This window comes from Centroberyx gerrardi, chromosome 9, assembly GCF_048128805.1.
Source record: "Centroberyx gerrardi isolate f3 chromosome 9, fCenGer3.hap1.cur.20231027, whole genome shotgun sequence".
In the NCBI taxonomy this organism is placed as follows: Eukaryota; Metazoa; Chordata; class Actinopteri; order Beryciformes; family Berycidae; genus Centroberyx; species Centroberyx gerrardi.
The window spans coordinates 11,419,397-11,443,294 of NC_136005.1; the positions used below are offsets into that span (position 1 = coordinate 11,419,397).

At 42.9% G+C, this 23,898-nt stretch overlaps 2 protein-coding genes across 5 annotated transcripts in view; both read left to right on the forward strand.

The window, feature by feature from the left end:
* cep350 (centrosomal protein 350) overlaps positions 1-10,093 on the forward strand; it is a 37,056-nt gene extending 26,963 nt beyond the window's left edge. For all 4 annotated transcript variants that reach the window (XM_078285564.1, XM_078285566.1, XM_078285565.1 and 1 more), the window contains 11 exons: positions 1,092-1,348; positions 1,548-1,747; positions 2,316-2,475; positions 3,100-3,260; positions 3,467-3,588; positions 3,698-3,771; positions 3,903-5,839; positions 6,358-6,894; positions 7,091-7,237; positions 7,465-7,587; positions 7,808-10,093. In XM_078285564.1, the coding sequence (XP_078141690.1) occupies positions 1,092-1,348; positions 1,548-1,747; positions 2,316-2,475; positions 3,100-3,260; positions 3,467-3,588; positions 3,698-3,771; positions 3,903-5,839; positions 6,358-6,894; positions 7,091-7,237; positions 7,465-7,587; positions 7,808-7,978 (3,889 nt within the window). In that variant the 3' untranslated portion in view covers positions 7,979-10,093. The remainder of the gene's footprint in view (positions 1-1,091; positions 1,349-1,547; positions 1,748-2,315; positions 2,476-3,099; positions 3,261-3,466; positions 3,589-3,697; positions 3,772-3,902; positions 5,840-6,357; positions 6,895-7,090; positions 7,238-7,464; positions 7,588-7,807) is intronic.
* A 1,341-nt stretch (positions 10,094-11,434) lies between these two features.
* qsox1 (quiescin Q6 sulfhydryl oxidase 1) overlaps positions 11,435-23,898 on the forward strand; it is a 30,331-nt gene continuing 17,867 nt past the window's right edge. Inside the window, exons 1-8 of the mRNA XM_071921773.2 lie at positions 11,435-11,726; positions 13,000-13,100; positions 14,959-15,007; positions 15,954-16,056; positions 17,700-17,790; positions 18,675-18,820; positions 21,847-21,981; positions 22,141-22,270. Of these exons, the coding sequence (XP_071777874.2) occupies positions 11,435-11,726; positions 13,000-13,100; positions 14,959-15,007; positions 15,954-16,056; positions 17,700-17,790; positions 18,675-18,820; positions 21,847-21,981; positions 22,141-22,270 (1,047 nt within the window). The remainder of the gene's footprint in view (positions 11,727-12,999; positions 13,101-14,958; positions 15,008-15,953; positions 16,057-17,699; positions 17,791-18,674; positions 18,821-21,846; positions 21,982-22,140; positions 22,271-23,898) is intronic.

Genomic DNA, 23,898 nt, shown 5'->3' on the forward strand with positions numbered 1-23,898 from the left:
ATAGAATTTGGAAGGACACTTAAAGAACCCCCCAGCCTGGTCCTTCAGTATCTGGCCTGTCATCAGTATGCATTAGGTCAAGAGAAAGGCCTCTAAATTAGATCAAGGCTAAATAACACTGTACTGTAATGGCATCCAAAGCTGTGGAAGACCACATTACACAACAGCCACCTACCATACTTGACTGCACTTTATTTTGATAAGCACCTGTTAAGATACGTATGTAGTAGCACACAAAGTAAGTAGTTAGAAGTACCTGGATTCTCAAAATATAAGCTTTATTGCTGTGGATAAGGTTTCTTCTCCTCATTTGTCCTTTTTGGTCAGGAGAGTACTGTAACTGGAAGAGTTCATACTAAAGAGACACCCATAGAGACATAACTGTCTATGCTTGGGGTGCAGATTTTTTTTCCCCAACCTAGGTGGTTCTGGATTTAACTGTTACTATATGTTTGCATTGTGTGTGACTGCGCCCAACCAAAGCCCTTGGTTTCAACCTGATGCATGATTCTGACCTGGACATCTTGACTATTATTTCCTAGCTGTTCTTTTCTCCTGTGTGACATATCACCTTCTGCTTTTTAAAAATGTTGACGGGTACTTGTACACTTTTGCATTGGGATGATTATTCTTATGAAAGAAATAAGGAAAGCATGGTTTCGGCGTATGTGTGTGCGCGCTTGTGTGTATGTATTGGACAGAGGTTTGAGGTTGAGTTTGCAGTGAAAATGGGTTGTGCAGGTGGATTGGGTCTGCTTGCTTCTGCAAAGTCACAATCACTTAACCATTCCTAATGCTGGTTGTCTTTGTTCTTCTGTTTCTCTTCTCCTCCCTGGTTGCTGCTGTCTTTCCCTGTCCTTCACAACCACCCATCTTCTTCATGTCTCTTTCCTCATCTGCCCTCTCTTGACTTCTCTCCTTACAACATCTTTGATCCCTCCTTTTCATCTCCCCCTTGTTTCCCTCCCTCTCATTTTCCCACATTCTTCTCTCTCCACTCTTCTTTCCTCATCTACCTATCTCTTCATCCATCCATTACCCTCTCTCTATCCACTCCTCTCTCCCTTCATTCTTACATTCCCCCTCTGCAGGTTCCTGACTAAGCGGGAGCAGCAGCTGATGCAGAGGCGTCGCCATGCAGAGGAGCTGCTGGAGTGGAAACAGCGACTGGACCAGGAGGAGGCCGAGGTCCGTAGGATGGAGAAGGAGGCCCTGGCTGTCTGGGACCAGCAGGCGCCTCGGGTCAAGGACCGTGACGCCTCAGAGAGTCAGGAAAGAGAGATCTCTGACATCAGCCCCAGCTCCAGTCACCACCGAAGCCTAGAGCACAGGACTGACAGCGAGAAAGGTGAAGCACAGGATCTTTTCATTCCTGAATGAATGGCTCACTGAGATACAGTTGTCATGTTTTAAAGTCAGAGAAATGGTGTGTTAAAATGGAATGCAGGGCAAATCTCATGGTTTGGGGAGAAAGTTGGCAGGCATGTATCAACATTCTTCCTGGTCAATAAACATTACTTCATGTTTATCTGTTTACGTGTCCTCAGAGTGTGCGAGCGAGGGCGACTACTCCTCAGTGACGCCTGAGTCCAGTATACACACAGAGGGGTCAGGGTCCCAGCCCCCAGTCAGCCCGTCATCAGCACCACCTGGCTCAGTCCCTGAAACACCCTTGGCCTCCGTCCAGAGCAGCCCAGCCAACTACACCCAGGACTTCACCTCAGCTTCCCTGTCACCTAGCAAGCGAGTAAGCATAAACCTGACATGTCTATTCTTTCAGGATTTCAGTTTTTTGACTGAACAACTCCCCTTCATTTCTAATGCAAGAAGATTATTCTTCTTTATTCCTAATTTTGTGTTCCCGATTACCTCCTTGGTAAGAGCTGAAGACTAAGTTGCTCGATGTCAAAATCGAGCCTGTATATCTATAAATTGACCTCACTGGTCTAATGTGGAGAGTGAGATTTCTGTCCTGAAACAGTCACCCAGCCTCACCCCAGAGATTTCTGTTTAGATGCTTTTGGGGGAATTTATAGCCTCCATGTCAATGAGCTATGAAAATAGACAAGACTTTGTGGATTGGAATGTCAACAGTAGACGGCACTTGCTAATTGTTTGTTGTTGTTGCACTGGTGTTAGATGCTTTGCTTTATATTCTGTTTGGGACAAGCAAAGGGGTGGACATCTGTTAGTTTTACCGCACATGTAAAATATTAATCTGAGCATTCCTCTATGTTCAGTCCATCCGGCAGTGTTTATCATATCCTGAACTAACCCTCCTCTCTCTCTCTCTTCCTCCTGTTTGGTCTCTCCAGTCTCCTCCAGCCAAAGGCAGCTTCAGCACTGCTGCGTCTCAGTCAGATGGCAGCAGCAGCAAAACCATGATGCAGCTCCGCTCCGCCTCCTGGACCCCCAGCCAGACGCAGACCCAGCCCTGCATCCAGCCCTCTGACACCGCCATGGTCACACAGACTGGTGAGTCGCCCCAACACACACACACACACATACACACTGAATATCTAGCTTTTTAAATGGAGGTAGGTAATAGTTCTTCATAATGCCTCAGAGGAGATAGGAGGGGGAAAGCAGAGAGAGTGGACATAATGCAGCTATATTGCTGGCACTGTGTAGTCAGGCATAATGTGATGCTGCCAGGAATGCATTATGCGAGCACTTCCCTGATACCTAACCTGCTTAGCTGTGTGGTAGGAGGAGAGAACACTTTCCATTGCACTCAGTTACAGCACAAGCAGAGGCAGTTGTATAGGTCCAGTATTGTATCTGTGTTTTATTCTTTTTTAGGCCAATGTTTCAACCTTTACATAGGGCACACTTGTGCATTCCAATCTTTTTTATCACTTCAGTGTGTAATGCTAAGCTTTATAATACTCAGACATTTTTTGTTTATTGTGTACAAGCCAAAGCAACATGCATAAAAATGGACTTTATACATTCTTTGTAAACAAAATATACACTAATCTCCAAAGAATTAGATCTGAGTTTGAGTGGGCACTAAGTTGGATTACTCTTTGCTAATCACAGAGTTCTGGCACTGGTTTAGCATTCTAACTGTGATTTACCATCTAAATTTGCTTTCAGAACCCATGTCAGACCAGAGCGACATAGAGAGCCGTATCAGGGCCCTGAAGGAAGAACTCAGGAAACGCAAGTTTATGGCCTACCAGCTGAAGAAAGAGCAGAAGAAGAGGCACAAGGAGCGCCTGAAGGCACAGGAGGCCAACCTACTGAAGCAGCTGGAGGTAAATGTGTGTGTGTGCGTGTGTGGGTTGCCAGATGGTTGTTTGGTCTTGGTTTGTTTGGGTGTTTTCAAACCACATGCACATTGCGGAGCCTGTATGTGTACATTTGTGAACGAGGGTAGGTGTGTGCATTTTTCTGTGTATAAACAAATTTAGGCATATCTAAAGTATGTTCAGAACTTTTTTTTTTTATTTTCTTCTTCCAGTCCTATAATGACTTCATCCAGAAGACTAAAGCAGAGCTGAACAAGGAGCCAGACTCAACACCTGATGCTCAATCCCAGATCCAAGATCCCGCCTCCAGTATTAAACCACCTCCTCCACACAGGTACCATAAACAATTGCCAATGTAACACTCTGGTGCTTGCCTGTGATGTACTATAATATGAAGGAGGGGAGATTTAGGGTGTTAAATTAAAAAATTCCTTCCTCCTCAGGTCTGAAACCAGCAAAACCTTTAAGATTGTGTCAGACTCAGAGAGGACCTGCGTTGATTCTCCATTGGGCCACGGTGGGTGTTTGATTTATACTCATCACAACTAATATTCTTAGTCTTAATATTCTTTCAGTTCTTTTCATATATACAGTATTTGTTTCACCATGTGCTCTGACACTAGATGTTCTCCTATTGTGTGTTTGCAGATGACCTTACTCCACCTGGTCGTAGTAGATCCACCTCAGTGCCTGAAGAGGTGTCCGATGAGGACCCGCCAACAGTCACCCCAACCCCTGTATATGGCAGCCCAGAGCGTCCTAGCTCAGGCCTGAGGGGCCTGCTATCCCCGGAGGGTCTTTCCAGGCCTGCCTTCAAGGAAGCCCAGTCACAGGTCATTGAGTCTGCGGATGAGAACATTGTGTCTAATCATAGGTTGGACATTCAGGAGGAGCTGGAGGTGAGCTACAAGTCTGAGGATCAACATTCTGAATCTCTTCTCAAACTAGAAGAGGAAGAAAGACTCAGCTCCCAGCAGAAGCTGTCGCTATCTAAACATGTTTCCTCCTCTGTGAGTGAAGAACACAGATATTCTCCATCTGTTAGCCTGGAAGAAGATAAGCAAATTAAGATAAAGCAATCATCTGAGGCAGAAAAAGTCATCAAATCTTCAGTTTCTGATTCAAGCAAGTCACATTTGGCTGCTATGGAGCCCAAAATCACAGAGCACCCAAATTACAGCTCCTCAAATGACCGTTCTTGCACCCCTGAGTCAATTGCCTTCTCTTCAAAGAAGGAGGCACCAGTAAAGGATGCAGAGGCCTCTCCTCCCTCAGCAGATGGCTACCATGATGACTTTGAGTCATCAGTGGAGTCATCACCCAGGGAGAACCACCACAGCTCCAAGCCTGCTTCTCTAGCCTCACCTTTCCCTACAGAGATCAAGGGTTCAAGAAAGGGGTCCCATAGCAGGTCCCCACTCTACGACAGCCAAGATGAGGATGAGGTGGAGGAGGATATTGCTGAAGAGCTGAGTCAACATTCTGGAGCTAATGGTGAGAGCCACCACTCTGGAAGACTGCTAGACCTCCATAGCCAGACCAGAGACTCCAAAGATGACATCAAGAACAACATCGTCAACTCCAGCCACTCACCGACCATCTCTCCCTCTCAGACTCCTCCATCTCCAGTTATAGATGAGATGCCCAGCTTTAACATTGGAGACCGGGTTCTCGTCAGCAATGTTCAGCCTGGCACCCTGAGGTTCAAAGGTCCAACCAGGTTTGCCAATGGGTTCTGGGCTGGTGTGGAGTTGGATAAGTCTGAAGGGAGCAACAATGGTACCTATGACGGGGTGGTATACTTTGAGTGTGAAGAGTGCCATGGTATCTTTGCTCCGCCAGACAAGATCACACGCCTGCCAGAGAAGTTTGAGATCTACACAGACACCACAGAGGATGAGGACTCGTTCTTTGACGACTTGTCAGATAAAGATGGGAATAAACGTGAACCTGATGAGAACAAATCCCAAAAACAAACGTCTCATAAGGATTACGAGTTCAGAGATAAAGACCTTGCTGATGAGGCTGATCATCCAGATCAACACCAGGAGAACCAGACCTCTCTGAAGGCAAAGTCCCACCTCAGCTCACTTAATCACAGAGAATCCGAGCATCCAATTCCTAATGGCAAGAATAGGGACATCATCTTGGAGTTTGAAGATGGACCGACCACTCTCCTCATCTCTGACATGGACAAGATAGACCTGGGGATGCAGAGTTTGAAGGAGATTACTACCCTCATTGAGAAGAAAGACATAGACTCCCACCAGAAGTATGTCACTCCGGCTGATCTCTCCACAGATATCAGGGATGTGAAGAGTGCCGACAAGGACAGAGATTCACTGGGCGCCTTCGCCGACGAGCTCCTCAACAGCTTTGTGAAAGATGCTGTAAAGCAGTTCACTCAGATTAAAAAGGCCAAAGAGCAGAAGATGGCAGCTACCAACCAGCTGAATGGAGACTTGTTTAGTGAAACTGTCGAGGCGGGGGAGTGGGTCTCTTCAGTGGAACAGAAGGATGGTCTGCCCTTCTTCCTGGAAGCTGAAAAGGAGGAGTTGTCCTCTCCAGAGTTGTGCAACCGACCGGTGAGTCCATGTTTTCACTTCTCTAGTAACATGTTAATGGAAGTTCGAAACTCCAACATGTAAAAAAGAATATGTCTTCATATAATACCAAATAAATATGAATAGAATTGTGTTTGATAATATCACTCAACGAAAACTTTTACAAGATGATGGTGAGGTGGAGGGAAAACACCAGCAATCACATTATCAAAAACTATTGACAAATAGCTGTTCATCGATTTGACCTGGAAAGCCACAGTATTCGGTATGTGTCTGTTCAGCCAAAGTCCAAGCAGCAATTCTTTTTATGTTTACAGACTATTGAATTTTGTGCTCTTTGCGGACGTCCTGTTGTTGGGTGTCAAGCATTAGAAAGAAACAATCTTTTGAGTAGATCAAAAGCGTAATATCCTTTATTTATAATATAAAGCCATTATAGGGACTTGTTCTATTCTGGTGCAATAATTTTATGGATGGTCCTAATCTAAACTTTTAATTAAGCATGAAATTGACCTTTTTCTGTATTTTTGTCACAACAGGAGAGTCCAGTGTTGGGGCCCAGCGGTCAAGAGGAGCTTGCCAAGCGTCTAGCAGAGCTGGAATTGAGCCGTGAGCTGTTGGACGAGCTGGGTGACGAACAGGACTGGTTTGATGAGGACTTTGGCCTCAGCTCCCGTAGGGAACAGCAGAGACTCAAACAGAAACAGAGAGAGGAGGAAGAAGAGGCACAGCTGGGAGGAGGAGGAGGGAGGTCTGGCTCATCGGCAGCAGCCCTGGGTGGTCTGGTTGCACCAGGTGGGGAACAGCAGGTCAAGACCCCACCCAGGCCCGAGCTTCCTCTCCCCCTGCCTCCTAAACTACCTGAGCAGCCTGCCATGGTGGTGCCCCACGCAGCCACAGAGGTAGAGAAGCTCGTCCATGCTGCCACCCAGGAGATCTGGGAGAGCTGTAATCTGGGAAAGGAGGGCACGCTGACCCTTGCAGGACTGCCCATCCCCAAGCCTTCACAGGAGTATCTGGGTAGAGAAGCCAACAGCCAGGACCAGGAGGCCCTCTGCATCCGCAGCTACAGACAGGTAAGGAAGACAACTCAAGATGCAGTACATCGGCAAAGAAAACCTTACAGATATCCTAGAAGAAACTTAAATTCATGTTTATTTTAAAGCCACGGTAGGTAAGTTTGAAGAAAAACAGGAAGACGAATGCACTTAGCCCCCCTAATTTTGTCAGCGTAGACCAATCCCTATGCCATTTCTTTTTATTTTTCCCAAGGCTGTGTATGACCTGACATGGGAGATCCTGCAGGAGATTTATGCTGAAGACCCCAACACCCATCAGCCTCAGTGGGTCAAACCACGGCGAGCCAACTCCTCCTACTCCCACAGAGTCAAGACACCTGGAGACATCACCAAAGTCCAGGTACAGTACAATTGGCATCGTCGACAGGAAAAGGACACCACATTTTTTTTTTTTTTGTATTTTAAAAAATAATAGGACCTCCAAACGATGCACCTGGTCATCAATAAATGATGTTCAGGATTAAATGTCATTACAGCTATATAACTTCAAATGCAGTGTCATGCCTTTCACACACATGATTGTAATGAAGTGATTTGAGGATGTATGTTTTTTACATTGTTTAACAGGAGTTCATCACAGCAGAAGTACTGAAACTATATGGTCTGACAAAAGATCAGAACCAGAAGACTGACTGGCAGAAGATGCTCAAATTTGGCAGGAAGAAACGGGACAGAGTGGATCATATACTGGTAAGAGCAGAAATCAACAGACTTTGTTTGACTTGACTTTAAAGAGAACAGAGTTTACAATAAATGGTGCCCTTTCTTGGACTTGTAAGCTTAGTTTTCTCAATTAAAAGCAGTTCTGTTCATTTGTTGTCATAGTTTTTGTTTATTCAAGCTTTGGTTTGTCTTTCATTAAAAGAGCGTGTTGTGTGAGTCACTGTGCTAATCGACCCTGTTTGTTCAGGTTCAGGAGCTCCATGAAGAGGAGGCTCAGTGGGTCAACTACGACGAGGATGAGCTGTTCGTCAAGATGCAGCTGGCGGACAGCATCTTTGACGCGTTGCTGAAGGACACCGCAAACGTTCTGACACTAATCTATGACAAGAGGGCCAAAAGTGCCGCCCTCTCCTCCTGAGAGCTTTTCAGCCTGGATTTTAACCTACAACCTCTAGCTCGATCCCAGTCTTTCCTCATCCCAGTGACCTCCAGCCAACCTACCGCCGCTTGGTCTTCCAGTAGCTGATGTGCCAACAGCAACCTTCAGATGCCTTCAGTCCCAACCATTACCTCTCAGCTAAACGGCTCCTAATTTAAAATTTTCTGTGATGTGGTCATTGTTGAATTTGCTGAATTTGCTTCAGCTAATAGCAGATGTATAGTGACTGTGTAATCTGTCTGACACACACAACACCTCTTGATCGATCCAGCCTTCTTAAACCTTAATATTGTCTCGTTACAAGTCTCGCCTCCTGAACTGGTTTCTTCAGAATTGCCAGTTGGAGAATGAGTAGACTTTTTGATAGAATGGACTGTGCCACTTGTTAGCATTTAAAGTCCACCAATGCTGCTAAGTTGATTGCTTCATAGTGGACTGTATTATAATGTCCACTTGGAACAAATGTTGTTATATTTTGTATTGGATCTTTAAGGAGCTATATATGGACTCAAAAATGGCAATGGAAGAGCAGATAAAAGTATATGGGAGCATTATTGAAATCAGATATTATTGTATGAAACATTTTGCCTAAATTGTAATATTTATTGTTCGGAAAATGTTTGATTAGAGGAGAAAGAACATTTGAAATTGTAAGTTATCTTGTCAACATATAGAAAACATAGATCATTTTAACACTTTGTAAAGCAAAACTAATGAAATTGTAAAAGCACAAACAGAAATGTGAATGTGGACATGACAATACATTGTATAGGAGCTTCAAGGAATGTTATTGAAACCAGAAAAGAACATGCAAAGAATCTATTTTTATTTAATATTTAAATATTGCAGTATTAGTAATTAATTGAAACTGTCCTCTACGACTTCCTTTTTTGTGCCCACAACTGTCCAGTTGTTCATCAACATGATGACAGTAGGCTCTACTTATTAGTTATAGAATCACATAATAGAACAGTACTGACATGCTGGATTCGAGCCTTACGTACTGTACATACACACCGTCAGAAAGTCAAGAAACCAGACACCTGAGGTCCGTTTATTTTCCACGACCTGTGAACTATCGGCCCATGGTCGTCTTGTTTCTTCATTTGTTGCCGTGGTAAAGGTTGCTGTAGCTGAACTTTTGGGCGACATCGTCCTTAAACAGCCAATCGCGTAGTAGCGTCGCTATACGTGTTCCGCCTGTCGCTGCAACACTTGCAGCTAGCGATCCAGCTAGTTGAAATCGGCCATCAGAATGTAGCATGGCGATGTGATTGCTCGCAGCCAGAATGCAGAGTTAGTCCTTCACAACATTCAGTTTAAGTGCCTCTTTAAGTTTAGTAGTAGGTTTATAACAAACTTTGTTGATGTCTCAACCTCCTTTGGACCTATTTTCTTTGAATGTCTCTTTTTCAACTGATGTATACTACCATTTTGTAATTGATGCTTTAAGGACAACTCTTCCCTCTAACTGGTTTACAACTACTTCAGTTTCTGCCTTATTGATCTGTCTCTATGTAGTTTAAGTTGAGGGAGGTTCCATTTTTTTAACCCCCTCATTTTCCTTTTCCTCTACTTAGCCTGAGGAAATGTTTGCAATGCTGGTAGTTGTAGAGCCACTGACTCACTGTAAATGTTACCTGCTCCCTATCCACGTCATCCCTGCCTTTGTGTGTGTAGACACAGTTGAGTCATGTTATTGATGAACTGTATCAGGAACTAGCTCGTGCTCACTCCATTCCACACGTACACAATGGCTCGGTTTGAGTCGGTTTGAGTCATAAAATTGATATGGCTGAGCAGCTGGAACAGTCAACAGTCAATGTCCAAGGGCTTATTTTGGTCCTGGCTGTCTTCACTACTTTGATCCAAGAAGAATACTGTGTGTGTACAAACTCATTTTAGCATGTGTGACAACGCTTGTTAATCTGTACTGTCTGTTTATAGCAAAAGTGACCTTAAACTGGTGGGAACGAAAGACTTGGAGTACTTTTCCTCCCACTGGTGTTTGTTTTAATAGTGACTAAGGTGTATGTTTAAACTGTAAACTATATAATGTAAAAACCTGTCTGTAAATGTACCTTTTGATACCAATCTCTCCATGCTGTATGACTCTATGTCTGGTCCGTAGGCATATTTAACTGTAATGGTGACATGAATAGTACCTAAGAAACATTTTCCACAAGGCTTTATTGCAAACCCTCTAGGATTGTCTTCTTGAGTTGATTGTATGTGGGAGGAAGTTAAATTCCCATTTGTAACTATGCAGTATTTGGTCATATACATTGTTTTATATGTATGGACCAAAGAGCTTAGACTTTTGCTGTAGTTTGTGAATAAGATTAGATTAAGTAAAATCTTAACGAAGCTTGAAGCTGTTTTGATGTAGAGTGGAGTTGCTCCTATCCGCTGGTCTGAGGTCAGTTTTCTTCACAGATGTTTAACTTCAGTAAAGAGGGAGATGGAGCAGCTTCACCTTAAACCTTAAAAGATTGTGTAGTTTGACCCCAACAAAGACATAAAAAGAGGCACAAATGATTTGATAATCAAATTAACCCAGTTAGACTAGAATTCCCTTTTGAAATGTTTAGGAATATTTATAATAATGCTGTGAGTGTGCGCCAAGTGCACTTGAAGACTTGTACAATTCTTTTACGGGTGTAAATATATTACAATGGTCTCCTATCTGTCCAATCTGACTCACTGCTCACTGTAACCTGAACGATTGTTGTAAAATAAACACTGTTCACTTTGCAAATATGTACATAGTATATATTTGTTAACTAAAATGAACTTTGAAATTGTAAATAAAGCTTTCATTATTTCCAAATCTAACAGAATGTTGTTTCTTGTGTTTGGGTTTAATGTAAAATGTGTTTGGGTTTAATGTAGACCTAATATAGTAAGTAAGTAGTAGTAATTATTATGTATGTGATCAGATGTTGAGGTTTCTTAGTTGGTTCCCTTTCCCTCAGCAGCAGCAGCATGATGTGTTTGGGTGTGGTTGTAAGAAAGTGTTAAATTGCTGTCAGGTCACATTAAGTCAATATTTTCCCATCGTTATGCAAGAGTAAACTCAGCAACCTTTATTAGTAATTTGAGCCTGGAGACTAGCAATAGTTATTTAAGGTGATATTTTTTCTTTAGACTATAGAGGCGGTGTCATTTTAAAGCGCCGACATACCACAAGTACAAGTTAAAGGTGACAGACATTTCAGAGCAGGTTTAAAGGGAGAAACGGTTAATTGTGGAATGGGACTTACTTGGGTATGAGCAGTGCTGTTTTCGGGGGACTAGTAGCCCGCTAGGGGGAGAACTAATGAAGCCTGCTCAGAGATAGAGAGAGAGGGAGAGAGAAAAGTTGCTTGAACTTTTCTGATAGAGAGGTTGAAACTTGGTGCGTCCAGACTGACTGTCAGCAGCAGAAAGGCGAAGATGGCGCGGCGCTGCAGCCGTGCCACGTCTCGGTTTACTGGGAATATACAGACACATCTAAGAAAGCTGGAAACATCTGCGGTGTTGTTGTGCCTTTGTCTCCTTTTTCCTTCCCCCGCCGAGGCCGGACTGTACACCGCTTCTGATCAGATCCTGGTGTTAACCCCGGAAAATGTGGACTCCGTCTTGATCAACTCCACAGCCGCAATAGTAGTGGAGTTTTACGCGTCATGGTGCGGCCACTGTATTGCCTTTTCTCCTGTTTACAAAAGCCTTGCAAGAGATATTAAAGGTTGGTACGGACTGTGCAACGACTTCTGTAGCTTACAGTTAAAGTTTACCATGGGAATTCAATTAGTTTTGATGGTTTGTGGTGATCCATAAAGTGATCATACTTCTGTTTTTTTTTGTATCAATTTCAGTTTTGCACCACTGCCATTCTGTGTGCATGTTTTTTATGCAAATATGACAAAGCATCAAGAAGCTTCTCAGTAAAACATTTTAAGACTAATGTCGTTTACATATATGTAGACCTGCAAAGTTGTCCCTATAGGCTGTAATATTATTCTGCATGTCTCCCATGTCACTGTGCTTTTTGTCAGCAGGAACAACCAGTCTGTAGTGTCTATCTGTTTATTGGAGCATGTGATCTAATTTATTTGCTTTCATCCTGCTCAGTACCAAACCTCACCATCACATCCTGTAAGGGAATGTTGCTTCCATCGCCAGAGAGCCAGAAGAAATATTACAGAGCAATGAGAATAAATGTAATTAGGATGATAGTCCCGGGCAAAGTTTCTCATTTTGGCAGAAGGCCTAACACAGTCATGGGGTATTTCAGTCCTGCATTCTCTCTCTCACTCTCTCTCTCTCTCTCTCTCTCTCTCTCACACACACACACACACACACACACACACACACACACACACAGAGAGAGAGAGAGAGAGAGAGAGAGAGAGAGAGAGAGAGAGAGAGATGAAACAATGTCAACTGATCTCTTGGCATGCTATCAAATGCCTTGCCTTGGAGCTGTAAGAGTGAACAAACTGAAAGTAGGAGATAAGAATAGTTGCATCAACACAAACCCTGAATGTCTATTATCTGGAATGAACCTATTGATGAAATGTCAATTGATGGATCGTTTAGATACATGTAAACCTTCAAACTAGGTTATAACGTTACTGTGCATCTCTCCACTCCCATGTCTGTCTTGATCAGTGACTGTAGATGTAACCACTTGTTTGTTACCTTCTTTCATAAATTAACCCTCATTACTGGCACTTTGATAGAAATGCTAATCAATGTGGACTCTACTATGGTCAAGGTTTCAAACCATGAAAAATAAGGATGCAGTCCCTGACAAAAAAAAAGTAGGGAAACAGGATTTCTTCTTTATAACACTGGTGTAAGGACATATCAACAACATCTATATTAAAATAACTATTCACTGGCACACATGGTACAGGGGCAACAAGACCTCATTCAGTGCAAATGGACAATGGAAGGCATGCAGTAGACCGTACACACTAAATATTTACTGAGGCTTTTTCCTGTCTATTCTTCAGAGTGGAAGCCTGCTGTGGACCTGGCAGCCATCGACTGTGCTGTGGAGGAGAACAGGAAGGTCTGCACAGGCTTCGGCATCAGGGGATACCCGAGTATAAAGGTAGACAGTCATACATGCACTGCTATAATGGCTCGTCATTTGCCTAGGACCACATGGTGTGTTTGATGGCTGTTGTATGTGTGTGTGTGTGTGTGTTCACTTAACAATGTCCAAAGGCTAGTGAGATAAAGGGGCTCCACTGTGTCTATTGTTGCTCTATAGAGACAGGAAAGCAATGGAGCAGGTCTGAAGTCAGTGTGTTATTGCATGGATCATTATTCTTATGTCGTTCCACATGACTTATTTGGTTTCTTATTTCATTGTCATTGTGCATTTTATTGTTTTGACTCGGCCCGCCCAAGGTTTCTTCCATTCTTTCTCCTCATAAGGTTTTCTTGGGAGTTTTTCCTTGTATTTAATGATGGTCTAGGGTTGGTGGTGCTGGTTAGGCAAGGCTAGGTAGGTTAAGTTAGGATTGTTATGTCTCTCCAACATCCTTTTTTGTGTCTTGTGCTTTGTTTTGCTTCCTTGTGTTTTATTTTGCTGCATACTGTATTATATAATTTTGTTTTGTGATTGATTGTTGATTAGTTAGATCTCGGTAGGCTTGTTTTCCTTTGAGACATCCTTGTTATGAAGGGCCGTATGAATAAAGTTGACTGAGAAAGCCACAGCTGTCGTCACCAATTCAAGAACACTAGCATATGTAATTCAAAGAAGAGGAAACCTTATAGGCACGCTTGGAGCAAAAAGTTAAAAAGCCATTATGTCATGGCTCGTTCAAAAGAACATATTCAGAACAACTCCATGCCATTCTGTGGCCTTGATCAGGGAGTAACACACCAAACTGCATCTCATTCCCAGAGTGTTACTCCCATTCAGTCCCCTGCTACTCCTGTATGTTCTTTTGAACGAGCCATGAAATAACGGCATTTCACATTTTTGCTTGAAGAGTGCCTTTGAGCCCCTTCCTTTTTCAACACATGCATGTGTGTCAATAAATGTTGCACTTTCTGTTTAAGTGTTGGAACTACAGACATATTTGCATATACTTTTTAAAATATTTGTTTTACCAGGGTGTGTATTTACATTGCAAATTATGCGATGTAAAAACTGTCTGTCTATAAACGTCAGTCCAAGCTGTGTGCCTGAAATGCTATATATGTATTTAAAATGCTATATATCAGTTTTGAGGGGAAAAAAATACCTGAAGTTTTTCATTCAATATCTCTAAAATATATAGGATCCACTTTGTAAAAGCCTTACTACTACTAAGTCAACTAAGGACTTTCCTTTAAAAAAGTATCATAATTCAGTATGATTTTGTGCTATCATTGTGTAAGAGTAGGCTTCGCTTTTTTCAAATGGTGGATATCTCATTTTGAACTAAACTGTTCTCTTTATGGGAACGTGATGACAGATGAGAGTAGAATGTAGATTGGGTAAGATAGATGCAGGCGTCTATTCCCAGTAGAGTTAACTTCTGCATGATCAGCAGTCACACTGCAGAAAAGCCTCTGCTTTAAAGTTCTGCATTTGTATTTGCAGGCATATCTGATTAGTCAGCATTAGACTGTGTTAAAGCCTCTGCTCCCGGTCCTTTCTCCCCCCTCTGTCATCCTGTGAAAGCCCAATGAAAGAGCTCCTTCTGTGTGAATTCACTGTGGGGCTTTAACATCTGTGACTGATTTTAACTCAGAAGGATTTAGGGGTCAGGGGGGGCAGAGAGGAAGGCTGTCCCCCCACCTAGCGTTACACAACATCGCTTTGCTTCTTTCATAGTTATGTGAAGGCAGTCAGATCTGATCTTGCTTCTCCCTCTCTCTGCTTCCTTCCTTCCTCCTCCAAACCTTCCTCTCTCTCTCTCTCTCTCTCTCTCTCTCTCTCTCTCTCTCTCTCTATCTCTCTCACTTCACAGTTCTTCAATGCTTATTCCAAGGGTGATTCCACTGGACAGGATATTAAAGGTACTGCTATACATGTTGAAGCAATTAAGGCCAATGACAATAAAGAGGTCTTAGGTTTGTGTACTTACGGACTCCACCTCATTTGGCTTTAGAGAGCATGTGCAACCTCAACAAGCATGTCAGAGCAGGAACATGCATGCTGCTCAGTCCAGTGTCAATGTGCAGCTCATTCAGAAACTCATGGTGATGCAGTTGCACTTACCTACATCTCTCACCTGTCAGTAAGGCTGGGCGATAATTCAATATTATTGTTAATTGTGTTTCAGTGTAATCATATCGTCATGATATGGTGATTTGGGATATCGTGATACACAATTATGCTGTCTAAATTGATGCTAACAAGCAAATTTTATTTAAAAACTCAGACAAAATGAGGTATGAAACATTTTAAGGAATATTATTTGAAAATTTCAGTTTTGTTTGACAGTCACACCTAACATTTCTATTCGGTTCAATGGAATGAACATTAGTTTGATTATTTAACATGTGATTTTGCATATGTGAGCCATATCGTGATATATATATATATATATCGATATCGGAAAGAAAAACAGTATGATTATTGTGATATTGATTTCAACCATTTCACCCAGCTCTACCTGTCAGACTGATATTTTACAACTGTCTCACAGCTTTGTTAATCCAGTTTGTCTGCAGTCAGCTCTAGAAAGTAACTGTGCACCATATTTACACTCAGAATATAAATTACACCTCAACTGACTTCATTCATAAACAGTCAACATCCAGTGCAATATGAGACACTCAGAATGCCACAGACATGACAATGAGCTGCTAAACAAAAGGCACTTGGTGTAATATTGCAGGTTATTGAGGTTATTGTGGGAATTGTATGTATAGCTGTGCTGGCAATCATATGTTTATATTATTGAGATTACTTACACCAACACCAGTGTATGATGTTCTCTCGATGACCTTTGACCCCCAGGTTTCCCCCGTGAGGTTCGAGGTCTCCGTCAGAGGATCATAGACAAGATGGAAACCCATGAGGAGCCCTGGCCTCCAGCCTGCCCCCCGCTGGAGCCAACCAGGTGAGCCCTGCTGACACACACACACACACACACACACAAACACAGACTTGTTTTCATTGTAGTGATAATAGTGAAGGTAAAGGTTCAAGGACACAACAGAACACTTGGCCGTTGATCAACACATTACACTGTTGCACTTATTTTGTGTTTGTTTGGTTTTTTTCCGATCTGGACACATTTCTGTACATTCTCCACGCACAATTCGGCACACGTGGCACTTTCTCTGTACCTATGCTACCTCAATAATTTAAATGCGTTTTTGTACATTGCCTATAATGCACGCCATGACACTTTCTGTACATATGTATGGCCTTCTGTTAATGTAAATGTAATTCACATTTGCACATCATCTATATTGCTGTAAATTCTGCTTTCTTCAGTTTCCCATATGCTGTACCTCTTATTGTTACAGAGTGCACATATTCTGATACTTTCAAAATTATTCCACTATTTCACACTGGTATAGATATTTCTTTTATATTCCTATATTTGTATCCTTATATTTTCATATACTGTATACATATCTCTTTTTAGATTTTTATAATGTTATATACATACTCATATTTACATGTATATAGCCCATATTTCATAGTTAGTAATCCATATTTAAACAAGCAATTGGATATTGTAAGTAGCGACTGTAAGTAAATCCATACATGTAAGAAGTCCATACGCTTTCCCACCCATACAGTTTACTTAACGTGTGCTGAGCTGTCGGCTGCATATGTTGATATAACCCTGCAATTGTTTATATCCTATTTTTATGTTTATATTATATATTTATTTTTCCCACTGCTGTATTCTGTTGCTTTTGCTGCTACGATGCCCCACTTTTCCCATCATTAAAGTTTCATCTTATCATGAGCTGCTGCAGGAATCGAACCTGTGATCTTTCAGTGACAGAACGGTCTGACTAACTTCTAGGGCAGCCTGCTCACATGCATGTATTCAGACACATACATACAGTACATACAGTACATTGGTTTATTATGATGTTGATGCAGGAAAAGGAAGCAGGAAATACAATGTATTCTCCAGATCAGCAATCATGTTTACTTCTCCTTTTCGCTGTGGTGAAAGCTGAGTGAGTACCTGAGTGAAATCACCATCACTATTCTCAGAATAAGTTATTATGAGTTTTCCTTCCTCTTTTTATAATGGAAATAACTTGCTGATGTTGGTTCATTTGCACCTCCTGACCACTTGCTTCATGCCAGAAATTCTTAATTGCAACTGTTCTGTTCAGTTGCCAGTAAGATATGAGGCTGGGTCCCTTAGTAGTAATGTGGAAGAAAGAGAGATTCAAGGCAATTCAAAAATCACTTAAAAGCCTTTATTGATAAGCCTTTTGTGATGCCCTAAGGGAGTCTATAGGGTGTTGGGTGTAGTTTTTAACTTACAAATATGACTATACAAATTGAATAAAACCTTTTTTGGTTCTTTGGAGTGCTCTCCACAGGAATGAAATATGTCTATAAAATATTGCACCTGTGTTTTATTTCTTCTCTGTGATCTGTGCTGTCAATATCTAATCCCTCGTAGCAGATTTAGTAGTGATGTTCAATAGAGAGTCTCTCCAAGGCTTAGCTGGACTCGTGTCTGGGACTCCAGCCTGACGCGTTTGTCTGCTGCTCTCTCCCCAGCCAAGCAGAGATCGACATCTTCTTTGAGACCAACAGTGTTGAACACCTGGCCCTGATCTTCGAGGACTCTAAATCCTACATCGGCCGAGAGGTGAGAGCGAGTTTCCAACAACCCAACCTGTTCGTTGCATTCTTCTCCAGGACATTATTTCTTCAAAAATAGTGAATAATATAACTGATCTATTTTGCGTAGCACCTGCCGTACATCAGTCAAGTCCAACTATGTACCATCAAGGGCCAAGAGGATGAAGTTTTCATTCCAACCAAACTCTACAGCAGCCAACTTCACTCATTAACTTTAACCAGAAAGAGGGAACTAGTTAGTGAAATCAGCTGGTGTAGTGTTTGATTGTGCTGATGAAGAAATGGAAAAGTACTTATACTAAGCAACATTCCTATATGCTCACTTAAAATGTAATCTTTGATCCATATTTACACCTTAAGTGCCAAAAACTCAGGAAAACCGAATCTGCTCCACCATTATAAGATTATAAGAACTCTAAAGTAACATCTTGTGTGTTTCTGGAATGTGCAAATGGCCAAATCTCACAGATAACATTGACCCAGTGGACTTGACAAAATAATAACTTGTTGTCTTCTAGAAGAAGGTGGTCACCTCTTATTACACATCTCCTTAAAGTGCTAGAACTATAATTATCATTGGTTGTTCAGTCTTTTTCATATGACCTTATACTTTTTGACTAATAGCTTTATTACATTCTATCTGTATTAACATAATCATGAATATTCAGCACTATAAAACTTCTTGGCTCCCAACCTGCAGATTGTATAAACCTGCACCTCTCGTCCTGAGTTTTGTTCTACAGTTGAAATTAAAAACTCTTGGTCCTTGATGGCTCACGATTGGACAGCACTGACCTACGACAAAATTAATGCATTGAAATATGATTAAAAATGTGACTAAACATGATTTTTCTCACTCTTTTCTGTGTGTGTGTGCTCTGCGTGTGCCAGGTGACCCTGGACCTGTTGCAGCATGAGAACGTTGCAGTCCGGAGAGTCCAAAGCACTGAGGAAGGTCTGGTAGCCAAACTGGGAGTGACTGAGTTCCCGTCCTGCTACCTCTACTATCCTGGAGGCAACTTCACCAGGCTCAAAGTGTGAGTGGCTGTGTGGAGACCAACATCCACTGAAAAACACACTGCTGTGTGATCAGTAATCATAATCATCTTGACAGCATGCTCTTTTCCCATGTTACAGTATATATGACCCTCCGTTCATATTTAAGCCGACAAAGAGGAGATTCAACAGTTTTCATCACTTTTAAATAGTTTTTTTTTGGTTTTATATTTTAGGCATTTATAGTAATAATCCAGGATATTTTCATTTAAGTAAATGTCTTTTTTGCTACTCTCTATCGCCGATGTAACACAATAGGGATTCAACATATGCCCAGTTCATGAAAGCTTTTGCATTTGCTGTTCTAACTACTGGGGTTTTCCAGGAAAAGTCCACCGGTTGCACAGGAAGTGATGCATTTCATATTTCCGGCAGCAGCAACAGCGGTGTGATTAGAATTAGAATTAGAATTAGAACTAGAAGAAGAAGAACTGGGTAGTTAGCATGAGCAGCGATAGCCACCATGGCTGAATAGACAGAGGAAAGAGCGCCACCTACAGAAACTCAAACTTCATCAACAGAAAATCCCAGGAAGAAGACGTCATAGTACTAGACACACTGTTTGATTGACAGGTGATTTCTGGGAAGTGCAGTGCAGAAACACCACAGCAATGAGCGCTTAGCACCATTGCAACAGTAGAATAAGCTTAAATTTCTGACATTATAAGCAAATACTGTGGAGTAGTCGCCCACATCCAAAAAACCTTCAAGGCAGGTGCTGGACCAATGTAAGACAGCATGAAAGAAAGAAAGAGGAAGGTCCGCACACTGTGGGAGCTACAGTGTGCGGACCTTCCTCTTTCTTTCTTGCTTTAGTTCTTTTTAATTAAACATCCCACATGTGACGTTTTGAGCTACTGCTCTTCTTCAGACAAGTGTCTCATGTCTGAAGAAGAGCAGTTTTAATTAAAAAGAACTAAAGGGAGCTACAGTGTGCGGACGTTCCTCTTTCTTTTTGACATTACAAGCAACCAATAGTAAGGAGAGAAAGGGTCCTGATGTAGATTTAACAAATATTCCCGTGTCTCCATAAGGATGATGTATAACAGAAACATGCAAGGTAAATCAATGAGCCAGAGAGAAAGGGTTGAAAAGGTCTTTATTTACATCGAGACAGGATCATTTTCAGACTAAGTACTTATGGAAAATATAGGAGCGGAGGGTGTGATTGAGTGGGGAGAGGGGGACATGAGCTGTTTCTTGAATATATCTCCACAGCATCCCAATCTGCATTCCAGCATGTCAGGATAATTTCCACTGAGCTTGATCCGAGATGCACAAACCCCAAGTTTATTCCCCTTCGGTTCCCATTGTTCAACATGCAACAACTTTGTTTCCTGCTGAAAAGCCTTATCGTGGGCTCATTATCTGAACCCTATTCATGAGAATACTTTTAAACATCTGGCCTCTTAATGGGATCAGAGCATCAAAATCACTCCCATTATTCACTATCATAAAGCCTCGCTGATCATCCCTCACCCTGCAAATTCATCTGCTGTTTCTGCCGCTTTGTTTGGCCGTTTCAATAACTTGGCATGCAAAGAGGACTCTTTTTAGTTGACAAATGCAAAAAGGAAATGATTTATTGCTGATTTATTTATTCACCCCCATCTCTCCCCTTCCAACCCCCTTCATCTCCATCACTGTACAGAGGGGAGGTTTTTTAATTTCTTGCATGAAAACAATGCCATTGCTTTTCTGGCTTCACCTGCCAAACAAGCCCCAGCCGCACACGGCGACAGATGGCCTCCCATCATCACTGAATGTCTGATTGATCCTGGGAGAGAGGAGCGTGTGTGTGTGCGTGGCGCGTGCCTACATGTTTGTGTGTATGTCTGTGTGTGTGTGTGTGTGTGACTGTATGGGGGTGTCTCACATCCGTCATGCATGTAATGCGTGCTGGTCCCAGGTGAATGCATTCCCTCCCAGCCAAGCCTGACGCCTGCCTGCCGACCCTGGGGATCCCAGGATGAATGGCTCTCCCCTCACATCTGTACACTCCCACCAGGCACGCAGGTGTAATTGAGTCCCAGGCTGTTGTGAGTGAGCGTGGGCCTGCAGTATCCATCCTCCTTATTACCGTCCTCTTCCAGTTTTACGATGCTCTCTCTCTCTCTCTCTCTCTGTCCTCTCTCTCTCTCTGTCTTCTCTCTCTCCCTGGCAAGGGGATAGTCAGAGGGACTGAGAAAGCAAATGAGAGGAGGATGGGGGGTGGGGGGGGTGGGGGTGGGGGGCTAGTGGAGTACAAAGAGGAGGGTGAAAGAGAGAGAGAGAGGCCACAGTAATAGCTGTTGTTCCATTCCCAGGGTTATCACACGGCTAAATGATCAGAGATTTCTCTCTCGCTGTCCCACACTAGCCTGGTACCATCTGCTCAGTATTGAACACAAGAGGATGTGTTCCTGCATTTGTGTGTGTGTGTGTGTGTGTGTGTGTGTGTGTGTGTGTGGCTGCATAATATGTGCATGGGCAAGATCCTGTGTTTATATGGTTGTTGTGTTCATTTCTACATTGTTTTCATTGATGCCATACTGACCACTCCATGTAATATAACACTTTGTTGGATGCTTTCATGCAGTACATATTACAGTGCCATGTCAGTCAAGTATTTGTATGGCGACTTAAACACAAAACAGTTTGTTACAAAGCACTTTGCAATGTTAAAGGAAAAAGATAACTTACCAGTAAACAAACTAAACAGTCAGAAATGACCAAACATTTTTAAAAAAGCAGATAAAACTCAACAGTCACACTGAGAGGCCATAGATTAAACTGCAGGCAACAATTTGTTTTAAAAATGGCTATGGATTCTGCTGACTGAAAAAAAGGCTAAAAGAAGAATATAACCTAACAGTAAACATGAGTGCATTTTCTGGGATTCAAACCCACATTAGTGTCATGCTGTTCCCACTGAACTGTACAAAATCACACAGTTGCACATGCATGATATCTGACTTTCTACAGGTCAATCATACTGTGCCTGTGTGTCCTTCTCTTCTCTCCCCAGGCAAATCGAGGCTCGTGCTTTCTACTCCTACGCCCTCCAGAGGCTGCCGGGGGTGGTGCGGTCGGGGAAGCCGAGGCCGGTCACCTCAGACCTCCTGACCAACAACACAGATGAGCCCTGGAGACCCTTCAACAGGTGTGACACTAGTACTGGACCAGACAGACTGCATGATTGACGTCACAAAATAAATACTGCTGCTCTCTGTCTGCGCCTGGTGCTCAGCTACTACTCATTTGTTGCTATGATTTCAGCTTACTTATTTACATGTGTGTATTTCTGCGTGTGTGTGCCCAGGTCCAGGGTGTATATGGCAGATCTGGAGTCAACGCTACACTACTCCCTGCGTGTGGAGCTGGCTGCCCATCCCGTCATCAAAGGAGAGGCACTGACTTCTCTCAAAAGCTACATCTCTGTCCTGGTAAAGGTAAGGAGACACGTTTACAATAGAGGGAACACTGCAAATACACACACACACAAAAAGTATTCAGTAAATGACATAGTTACTCTTAAGCCTCCAGAGTATCATGTCTTATCACCATATTTCATTACAGTCCTTGCTTGTCACTCATGCAGAATGTCCCCAACCATCAGAAATACGTACCAGTTACCGTAGGTCACCACTAGATGGAGAGTGAGACAGCAGAATGGCACTTACTAGTTCACACATTGTAGCATTGAGCTGTTGTTTACAGCACTTAGCTCTGTTAGGGAAGACTCCCTCTTCATAACATGTTTACCAATCCTTAAGTTTTAAGGGGATTATTCTGTTAATTTACCTAATTAACTGTTTTGTCAAATGTGCTGTTGTTTTCAACATACATGCGCACACACACACACACACACACACACATTATTGAAAGCAGAAGTGGATGGCATTGACTAGTCAGAACACAAAAGGCTCTCTTGGGTATTGTTGACCCTCTTGATGTTGGCTCCCAGGGGGATTGAAGCGTGGCTGCCACCCACTCACCACCCACAGGCTTTATGCAGACACAGCCTGATTACTACCAACTCTCCCTGGGACACCCCAACCACTCCTCCTCTCCTCCCTCCATCCCTCCTTCACCTCCCCCCCCCCCAACCCTTTGGTTTCATGTTGCCATTTCTGCAAATACTTTTGACCAATGCCAATCCTGTGTGGTAAACCAAATCACCTCTAACCTCTCACACTCCCATCATTCCTGGCTCCCTCCATCGTTTTCTCACTGTCCTCCTCCTATTTCTCCACTACTCTTTTCCAATTCTCCCCCACTCTCTCTCTCTCTCTAATGTCTTCTTTTCCAGGCACCCATCCTGCCTCCCTCCAAGGATGTGATTTTTTTCATATTTTTCCACGATTTTTCAAGTTTGTTTGGATATTCAACTGTTTTCCTGCTTTCGCCTGCTTTTTTCCTCCTTTTTCTGTTCCTGATCACATCCCTCCATCCTCCATCCATCCCCCCCCCCCCCCCCGTCCCCAGCCACAGCCAGAAGTGTGCCAGCCAGGCAAAGATGTTGTGATGATGAGGGCTGACCTGCTAGCTCTGTCCCTATTGGCTCAGCACCAGGCTGTCTCACTGCGCTAGTCTGCCACCAATCTCTCTGATTATATCTCACTCTCTAGGGAGGCGTTGTAGCAAGCCAGCGTGTGTATGTGTGTGTGTGTGTGTGTGTGTGTGTGTGCGTGTTTGCATGCATGTGTGTGTGCGGGGCAGAGCACTGTGGCCTCCCATTAGCTCCAGTTTGTTCAGTCAATAGCGGCAGGTCCCAGTGGTATTTTTAGCTTGTCCCCCACCAGAACGGAGCAGCCGCTCAACAGGGCTTTGTGCAGCTGAGGAACCAGTCATTGTTACAGCTAACCAGGACTTGTGACAGTCCTTATTGACGTTTGACTGAGTGCTCGCTCTACAAAGAGGCCGCATCCATTCAGTCTGTCGGCTTGTTAGGAGCAGTTTGTGTAAGACAGACAAGTAGTTTAGTGAAACTGCGGGGGGAAAAACGGTGGGAGATTTGGGATGGATCAGTGGAATGTGAGTGGATGGCATCAACACTGATAGGAAACGCTTGTCTGCG